This window comes from Nerophis ophidion, linkage group LG03 (genome assembly GCF_033978795.1).
Source record: "Nerophis ophidion isolate RoL-2023_Sa linkage group LG03, RoL_Noph_v1.0, whole genome shotgun sequence".
Lineage (NCBI taxonomy): Eukaryota > Metazoa > Chordata > Actinopteri > Syngnathiformes > Syngnathidae > Nerophis > Nerophis ophidion.
Genome location: NC_084613.1, coordinates 80930188 through 80940306, shown reverse-complemented (window position 1 = coordinate 80940306; position 10119 = coordinate 80930188). Strand labels below are relative to the sequence as shown.

The following is a 10119-nucleotide window of genomic DNA, read 5'->3' as shown; positions in this document are numbered from 1 at the left end:
GAAGCGGGAATCGGACCTTCAACCCTTTGAGTTGCTGGCACGGCCACTCTACCAACCGAGCTATGCCGCCCTGTTTTTTGTCAACTACTCTTCCACATTTTTCAACCCACTTCAACCATTCCGCCGTCAAAACATTCATCCTAATCAGGACAAAAAACTATATTTGTTCTGCAAACTGGAAAAATTCCTGGTTTTCACGAAATTCCAGGAATTCCTAAATTAAATATTTTGCATTTCAAAATGTAACTACAACATTTCTTGACCGATTAAATTCTTCAGGACAACGTAAAATCATCGACCTTGAGGTTGGGTTTTCGGCGTGATTTGGTGTTCCAACAGGACAATGACCCCAAACACACATCAAAAGTGGTAAAAGAATGGCTAAATCAGACTAGAATGAAGGTTTTAGAATGGCCTTCCCAAAGTCTTGACTTAAATGTGTGGACAATGCTAAAGAAACAAGTCCATGTCAGAAAACCAACAGATTTAGCAGAACTACACCAATTTTGTCAAGAGGAGTGGTAAAAAATTCAAGCAGAAGCTTGCCAGAGGCTTGTGGTTGGCTACCAAAAGCGCCTTATTGCAGTGAAACTTGCCAAGGGACATGTAAGCGAATATAAACATTGCTGTATGTATACTTTTCACCCAGCAGATTTGCTCACATTTTCAGTAGACCCATAATAAATTCATAAAAGAACCAATGGACTCTTGCGACTGTGTTGGATCCATTATGGATTGAACTTTCACAGTATCATGTTAGACCCGCTCGACATCCATTGCTTTCCTCCTCTCCAAGGTTCTCATAGTCATCATTGTCATCGATGTCCCACTGGGTGTGAGTTTTCCTTGCCCTTATGTGGGCCTACCGAGGATGTCGTAGTGGTTTGTGCAGCCCTTTGAGACACTAGTGATTTAGGGCTATATAAGTAAACATTGATTGATTGATTGAATCAATTTTTTTTGTGACCGACAAGTTTGTGCTCCAATCACTCTATCACACAAAAAAAAAAAAGAGTTGTAGAAATGACTGGAAACTCAAAACAGCCATGACATTGTGTTCTTTACATGTGTGTGTAAACTTTTGGTCACAACTGTATATATATATATATATATATATATGCATGCATATTTATTTATATATGCATATATACATACATATATATATATGCATATATATATACACATATACATATATAGACACATATATACATATATATATACATATACATACATATATATGTATACACACACACACATGTATATATATACACATATATACACACATACACACATTATATATATGTGTATATATATTACACATATATAAACACACATACATTCATGCATACAGATATATATATATATATATATATATATATATATATATATATATATATATATATATATATATATATATATATATATATAAACACACACACACAACATTCAAGTTTTTTTTTCACCATTTTCAAAAAAATTTTTTCTTGAATTCCCAATTTTTTATGAAATTCCCATTGAAATGAACGGGACCTTTTTTTTTTCAAAATTCCATAACGCCTACATTTTTTATATTATTTAAACCGTTCGAACCTCAAAAAGGTCAGCCTGTTCAGGCTGAATATTTTTATATTTAGTCGCTTTCAACAATTCTAAAAAAAATCCTGAATTTCCTGGTTTTTAGGAACATTTTCCCCATTCAAACCGAATTTGCCATTTTTCTTCCACCATTTCCACATATTTTAACCTATTCATACCATTCCAACATCATACACATTCCACTCATCCTGGACATTGAAACTAGAACTTTCCCAAGTTCCTGGAAATTCAAACTCTTCTACAATCAAACTATCCTCACCAGCATTTCAGTTCAACTTCAGCATTCACACACAATTCCTTCTGGAACCACCTCATCTAGTTATGTGCACAAAGTCAACTTGTCTGCCTTTGGTGGGACTGATCTGTGTTTGTGAATGGCCTGCAGTGTGTCCACGTTTTGTCTCTCCCGCGAACCCCAAAATGGACAAGCGGCAGAAAATGGATGGATGGATGTACTTGTATGTATGTATCTGAGCTTCAGCCTCTGGAGCCAAGCTTTTAGTTCATCCGTGAAGGATACTATTCGTCCAGGAGAAACCTCTGCATCAGCCTGTTGTGGACAGAACAGACAAGTCAAAACCACACGTCCACGATGCAAAAGCAGTCATTTCAAGTCGACACTTACTTGGATTTGCCAACAGCGCTGTCTCCCAAACAGATGATCTTCACCTGTTGCTCCAACTCGGGGATGTCGTCGTCGCCAGCCATTGTTGCCTTTCTTCTTGGACCTACTCTCCACCTACCACCTGATTATGCCGACATGGGTTATGTCGTCTTGTTTTAAAAAGATTATTCCAACATGTGTTATGTTGTGTAGTTTTAAAATGATTATTCCAACATGTGTAATGTTGTGTAGTTTTAAAAAGATTATTCCAACATGTGTTATGTTGTGTTGTTTTAAAAAAGATTATTCCAACATGTGTTGTGTTGTTTTAAAAAAGATTATTCTAACATGTGTTATGTTGTGTTGTTATAATGATTATTCCAACATGTGTTATGTTGTGTTGTTTTAAAGATTATTCCAACATGTCTTATGTTGTGTTGTTATAATGATTATTCCAACATGTGTTATGTTGTGTAGTTTTAAAAAGATTATTCCAACATGTGTTGTGTTGCTTTAAAGATTATTCCAACATGTGTTATGTTGTGTAGTTTTAAAAATGTTATTCCAACATGTGTTATGTTGTGTAGTTTTAAAAATATTATTTCAACATGTGTTATGTTGTGTTGTTTTAAAAAAAATATTCCAACATGTGTTATGTTGTGTAGTTTTAAAAAGATTATTCCAACGTCTGGTATGTTGTGTAGTTATAAAGATTATTCCAACATGTGTTATGTTTTGTTGTTATAATGATTATTCCAACATGTGTTATGTTGTGTAGTTTTAAAAAGATTATTCCAACATGTGTTATGTTGTGCAGTTTTAAAAAGATTATTCCAACATGTGTTATGTTGTGTAGTTTTGAAGATTATTTCAGCATGTGTTTTGTTGTGTAGTTTTAAAGATTATTCCAACATGTGTTATGTTGTGTTGTTTTAAAGATTATTCCAACATGTCTTATGTTTTGTTGTTATAATGATTATTCCAACATGTGTTATGTTGTGTAGTTTTAAAAAGATTATTCCAACATGTGTTATGTTGTGTAGTTTTAAAGATTATTCCAACATGTGTTATGTTGTGTTGTTTTAAAGATTATTCCAACATGTGTTATGTTGTGTTGTTTTAAAAAGATTATTCCAACATGTGTTATGTTGTGTTGTTTTAGAAAGATTATTCCAACAAGTGTTATGTTGTGCAGTTTTAAAAAGATTATTCCAACATGTGTTATGTTGTGTAGTTTTGAAGATTATTCCAACATGTGTTATGTTGTGTTGTTTTAAATATTATTCAACAAGTGTTATGTTGTGTTTTAAAGATTTTTCAACAAGTGTTATGTTGTGTAGTTTTAAAGATTATTCCAACATGTGTTATGTTGTGTTGTTTTAAAGATTATTCAACAAGTGTTATGTTGTGTTTTAAAGATTGTTCAACAAGTGTTATGTTGTGTTGTTTTAAAGATTATTCCAACAAGTGTTATGTTGTGTTGTTTTAAAGATTATTCCAACTGTTGTTTTGTTTTAAAGATTATTCCAACATGTGTTATGTTGTGTTGTTTTAAAGATTATTCAACAAGTGTTATGTTGTGTTTTAAAGATTGTTCAACAAGTGTTATGTTGTGTAGTTTTAAAGATTATTCAACAAGTGTTATGTTGTGTTGTTTTAAAGATTATTCAACAAGTGTTATGTTGTGTAGTTTTAAAGATTATTCCAACAAGTGTTATGTTGTGTAGTTTTAAAGATTATTACAAGTGTTATGTTGTGTAGTTTTAAAGACTATTACAACAAGTGTTATGTTGTGTAGTTTTAAGGATTATTACAAGTGTTATGTTGTGTAGTTTTAAAGATTATTCAACAAGTGTATTGTTGTGTTTTAAAGATTATTCAACAAGTGTTATGTTGTGTAGTTTTAAAGATTATTCAACAAGTGTTATGTTGTGTTGTTTTAAAGATTATTCAACAAGTGTTACGTTGTGTAGTTTTAAAGATTATTCAACAAGTGTTATGTTGTGTAGTTTTAAAGATTATTACAAGTGTTATGTTGTGTAGTTTTAAAGACTATTCAACAAGTGTTATGTTGTGTTGTTTTAAAGATTATTCCAACATGTGTTATGTTGTGTTGTTTTAAAGATTTTTCAACAAGTGTTATGTTGTGTTTTAAAGATTGTTCAACAAGTGTTATGTTGTGTTGTTTTAAAGATTATTCCAACAAGTGTTATGTTGTGTAGTTTTAAAGATTATTCAACAAGTGTTATGTTGTTTTAAAGATTATTCCAACAAGTGTTATGTTGTGTAGTTTTAAAGATTATTCAACAAGTGTTATGTTGTGTTGTTTTAAAGATTATTCAACAAGTGTTATGTTGTGTAGTTTTAAAGATTATTCCAACTGTTGTTTTGTTTTAAAGATTATTCCAACATGTGTTATGTTGTGTTGTTTTAAAGATTATTCCAACATGTGTTATGTTGTGTTGTTTTAAAGATTATTCAACAAGTGTTATGTTGTGTTTTAAAGATTGTTCAACAAGTGTTATGTTGTGTTGTTTTAAAGATTATTCCAACAAGTGTTATGTTGTGTAGTTTTAAAGATTATTACAAGTGTTATGTTGTGTAGTTTTAAAGATTATTCAACAAGTGTTATGTTGTGTAGTTTTAAAGATTATTCAACAAGTGTTATGTTGTGTAGTTTTAAGGATTATTACAAGTGTTATGTTGTGTAGTTTTAAAGATTATTCAACAAGTGTTATGTTTTGTTGTTTTAAAGATTATTCAACAAGTGTTATGTTGTGTAGTTTTAAGGATTATTACAAGTGTTATGTTGTGTTGTTTTAAAGATTATTCCAACAAGTGTTATGTTGTGTAGTTTTAAAGATTATTCCAACAAGTGTTATGTTGTGTAGTTTTAAAGATTATTCAACAAATGTTTTGTTGTGTAGTTTTAAAGATTATTCAACAAGTGTTATGTTGTGTAGTTTTAAAGATTATTCCAACAAGTGTTATGTTGTGTAGTTTTAAAGATTATTCAACAAGTGTTATGTTTTGTTGTTTTAAAGATTATTACAAAAAGTGTAGTTTTAAAACGCCGCAAGATTACAAGGACAGTGCTAGCTAAATAGCCAGATGACGTCTTCGCCGGTTCCTTTTTGACCTTATTTTCGCCTCCTAAAAGGCGAAATGTTTGGTCTTCACTTCCCAGACATTCAAACAGTGAAACATTCAAACAGTCAACACATTTGTTTATAAAACAAAGTTGCACTTTAAATATGTTTTTTAACGAGGACTCACGCCGTTAATTTACACGAGCAGACTAGCTTGCTAGCAAATGAAAAAAAAATGCAACTCACGTTTTGGTACGATGTCCCGACTATTGTCATTGAGTATATTATCTATATCCTGATATATATTTGTGTTAAATATCCCAAAAACTGTCAGTTATTGTATTATTAAGACTAAAGTCTCGCGGAGATGTTTTTGTTTCTATGCAACGGGGACGCCCAGAGGACCCGTGACACAATATTTAGCTGCCTTTACTGATGCCTGTCAGTAATTTGTAATGTAAAGGCAAAAGGCTCGCAAAGATGTTTTTGTTTCTATGCAACCGGGACCATCAACATCTTATAAGTAGACGCAGCATTTGCTGCTGTGACGCGAGAAATTCGGCCGCCATCTTGAAGTGGTGATGAGGAGCAAGCGATCAGCTTATACTGACAATTGACAGGTAGAAAACAAAGATGCTAAACTGACAATTGACAGGTAGAAAACAAAGATGCTAAACTGACAGTAGACAGGAAGAACACAAATATGCTAAACTGACAATTGACAGGTAGAACACAAAGATGCTGAACTGACAATTGACAGGTAGAAAACAAAGATGCTAAACCGACAGTTGACAGGAAGAAAACAAAGATGCTGAACTGACAGTTGACAGGTAGAAAACAAAGATGCTAAACTGACAGTTGACAGGTAGAACACAAAGATGCTTAACTGATAGTTGATAGGTAGAAAACAAAGATGCTAAACTGACAGTTGACAGGAAGAACACAAAGATGCTAAACTGACAGTTGACAGGAAGAACACAAAGATGCTAAACTGACAGTTGACAGGTAGAAAACAAAGATGCTAAACTGACAGTTGACAGGTAGAAAACAAAGATGCTAAACTGACAGTTGACCGGTAGAAAACAAAGATGCTAAACTGACAGTTGACAGGTAGAAAACAAAGATGCTAAACTGATAGTTGACAGGTATAAAAAAAAAGATGCCGAACTGACAGTTGACTGGTAGAAAACGAAGTTGCTAAACTGACAGTTGAAAGGTAGAAAAAAAAGATCCTAAACTGACAGTTGACAGGTAGAAAACAAAGATGCTAAACTGACAGTTGACCGGTAGAAAACAAAGATGCTAAACTGACAGTTGACAGGTAGAAAACAAAGATGCTAAACTGATAGTTGACAGGTAAAAAAAAAAGATGCCGAACTGACAGTTGACTGGTAGAAAACGAAGTTGCTAAACTGACAGTTGAAAGGTAGAAAAAAAAGATCCTAAACTGACAGTTGACTGGTAGAAAACGAAGACGCTAAAAAACTGACAGGTGGAAAACAAAGATGCTAAACTGACAGTTGACATGTAGGAAAAAAATGCTAAATTGACAGTTGACAGGTAGAAAACAAAGATGCTAAACTGACAGTTGACTGGTAGAAAAAAATGTTGCAAAACTGACGGTTGACAGGTAGAAAAAAAAGATCCTAAACTGACTGTTGACTGGTAGAAAACATAGACGCTAAAAAACTGACAGGTGGAAAACAAAGATGCTAAACTGACAGTTGACAGGTAGAAAAAAAATGCTAAATTGACAGTTGACAGGTAGAAAACAAAGATGCTAAACTGAAAGTTGACAGGTAGAAAACAAAGATGCTAAACTGACAGTTGACTGGTAGGAAAAAAAAGATCCTAAACTGACAGTTGACTGGTAGAAAACAAAGACGCTAAAAAACTGCCAGGTGGAAAACAAAGATGCTAAACTGACAGTTGACAGGTAGAAAAAAAGTGCTAAACTGGCAGTTGACAGGTAGAAAACAAGGGCGCAAAACTGACGTTGACAGGTAGAAAACAAAGATGCTAAACTGAAAGTTGACAGGTAAAAAAAAAAGATTCCGAACTGACAGTTGACTGGTAGAAAACGAAGTTGCTAAACTGACAGTTGACTGGTAGAAAACAAAGACGCTAAAAAACTGCCAGGTGGAAAACAAAGATGCTAAACTGACAGTTGACAGGTAGAAAAAAAGTGCTAAACTGGCAGTTGACAGGTAGAAAACAAGGGCGCAAAACTGACGTTGACAGGTAGAAAACAAAGATGCTAAACTGAAAGTTGACAGGTAAAAAAAAAAGATGCCGAACTGACAGTTGACTGGTAGAAAACGAAGTTGCTAAACTGACAGTTGACTGGTAGAAAACAAAGACGCTAAAAAACTGCCAGGTGGAAAACAAAGATGCTAAACTGACAGTTGACAGGTAGAAAAAAAAATGCTAAACTGACAATTGACAGGTAGAAAACAAAGATGCTAAACTGACAGTTGACAGGTAGAAAAAAAATGCTAAATTGACAGTTGACAGCTAGAAAACAAATATGCTAAACTGACAGTTGACAGGTAGAAAAAAAGATGCTAAACTGAGTTGACAGGTAGAAAACAAAGGCGCTAAACTGACAGTTGACAGGTGGAAAACAAAGACGCTAAAAAAACTGACAGGTGGAAAACAAATATGCTAAACTGACAGTTGACAGTTGACAGGTAGAAAACAGATGCTAAAAAACTGACAGGTGGAAAACAAAGATGCTGAACTGAGTTAAAATGTAGAAAGCGAAGATGCTAAACTGACAGTTGACAGGTAGAAAATAAAGATGCTAAACTGACAGTTGACAGGTAGATAAAAAGATGCTAAATTGACAGTTGACAGGTGGAAAACAAAGATGATGAACTGACAGTTGACCGGTAGAAAACAAAGGCGCTAAACCGACAATTGACAGGTAGAAAGCAAATATGCTAAACTGACAGTTGACAGGTAGAAAACAAAGATGCTAAAATGACAGCTGACAAGTAGAAAACAAATATGCTAAACTGACAGTTGACCGGTAGAAAACAAAGATGCTAAACTGACAGTTCACAGGTAGAAAATAAAGATGCTAAACTGACAGTTGACAGGTAGATAAAAAGATGCTAAACTGACAGTTGACAGGTAGAAAACAAAGATGCTGAACTGACAGTTGACAGGTAGAAAACAAATATGCTAAACTGACAGTTGACCGGTAGAAAACAAAGATGCTAAACTGACAGTTCACAGGTAGAAAATAAAGATGCTAAACTGACAGTTGACAGGTAGAAAACAAAGATGCTGAACTGACAGTTGACAGGTAGAAAGCAAAGATGCTAAACTGACAGTTGACCGGTAGAAAACAAAGATGCTAAAGTGACAGTTGACAGGTTGAAAACAAAGATGCTAAACTGACAATTGACAGGTAGAAATATGCTAAACTGACAGTTGACAGGTAGAAAACAAAGATGCTACAATGACAGTTGACAGGTAGAGAACAAAGATGCTAAACTGACAGTTGACAGGTAGAAAACAGAATGCTAAATTGACAGTTAACAGGTGGAAAACAAAGATGCTAAACTGACAATTGACAGGTAGAAAGCAAAGATGCTAAACTGACAGTTGACAGGTAGAAAGCAAAGATGCTAAACTGACAGTTGACAGGTAGAAAACAAAGATGCTAAACTGAGAGTTGACAGGTAGAAAACAAAGTTGAGTTTATACCAAAATGGATACATGGATGATACAGCAGATGATTGGGAGAATGTTATGTGGTCAGACGAAACCAAAATAGAACTTTTTGGTATAAACTCAACTCGTCGTGTTTGGAGGAAGAAGAATACTGAGTTGCATCCCAAGAACACCATAACTACTGTGAAGCATGGGGGTGGAAACATCATGCTTTGGGGGTGTTTTTCTGCTAAGGGGACAGGACGATTGATCCGTGTTAAGGAAAGAATGAATGGGGCCATGTATCGTGAGATTTTCAGCTAAACCCTCCTTCCATCAGTGAGAGCTTTGAATGGTTGACCAAAGACTTATTTTCCACCATAGTTTATAAATCAATTCTCTAAAATTCCTACAATGGGAATTCCTGGATTTTTTTTTTCACATTCTGTCTCTCACAGTTGAAGTACCTATGATGAAAATTACAGATCTGTCATCATTTTAAGTGGGAGAACTTGCACAGTCAGTGGCTGACTAAATACTTTTTTGCCTCACTGTTTTTTGTTAAAGTATTATTCAATAAATATATTTATAAAGGATTTTTGAATTGTTGCTATTTTTAGAATATTAAACAAATTAAATGCGCTGACAGTTCATTGCTCCTGCCAAAAGAATTGCACTGAGTGGAGCGGATCACCACTCCAAGATGGCGGCCCCGCGTCTCGTCAACGCCAGTAAGCAGGTGCGCTCCATGTTAAATATGTCTATGACGGGGACGCCCATAGGACCCGTGACACAATATTTAGCTGTCTTTACTGATGCCTGTCGATAATTTGTAAAGGCTCGCGGAGATGCTGTTTCTATGCAACGGGGACGCTGAAAGGACCCGTGACACAATATTTAGCCGTCTTTACTGATGCCTGTCAGTAATAAATTGTGTAGTGTTATTTTTTTTAACTAAGGCTCAGTTTTGGTCGTATTATTAATATATCTTAATTTCTTTTTATTTTATTTTCAAAATACACACATACGCCGTGATGAAGTGTTGTTTAGTATTTTGTAACACAACTAGAGCAGTTTCAAAACTACAGATTAGACTCAATAACTATGTTAAGTTGTTTAAAGAGCAATAAAGATTGTTAATGTATATTCCTAAAATATACAGCGGAACCT

General features: G+C 34.1%; 1 protein-coding gene across 2 annotated transcripts in view; it reads right to left on the bottom strand.

The window, feature by feature from the left end:
- The window catches only part of rabl2 (RAB, member of RAS oncogene family-like 2), a 12400-nt gene extending 6673 nt beyond the window's left edge, over positions 1–5727 (bottom strand). Inside the window, exons 1-3 of one of the 2 annotated variants that reach the window (XM_061896193.1) lie at positions 5536–5727; positions 2222–2370; positions 2117–2146 (exon numbers count right to left, since the gene is read on the bottom strand). In XM_061896193.1, the coding sequence (XP_061752177.1) occupies positions 2117–2146; positions 2222–2304 (113 nt within the window). In that variant the 5' untranslated portion in view covers positions 2305–2370; positions 5536–5727. The remainder of the gene's footprint in view (positions 1–2116; positions 2147–2221; positions 2371–5535) is intronic. The other variant, XM_061896192.1, reaches the window with a different exon arrangement.
- Between the last annotated feature and the right edge of the window lie 4392 nt (positions 5728–10119).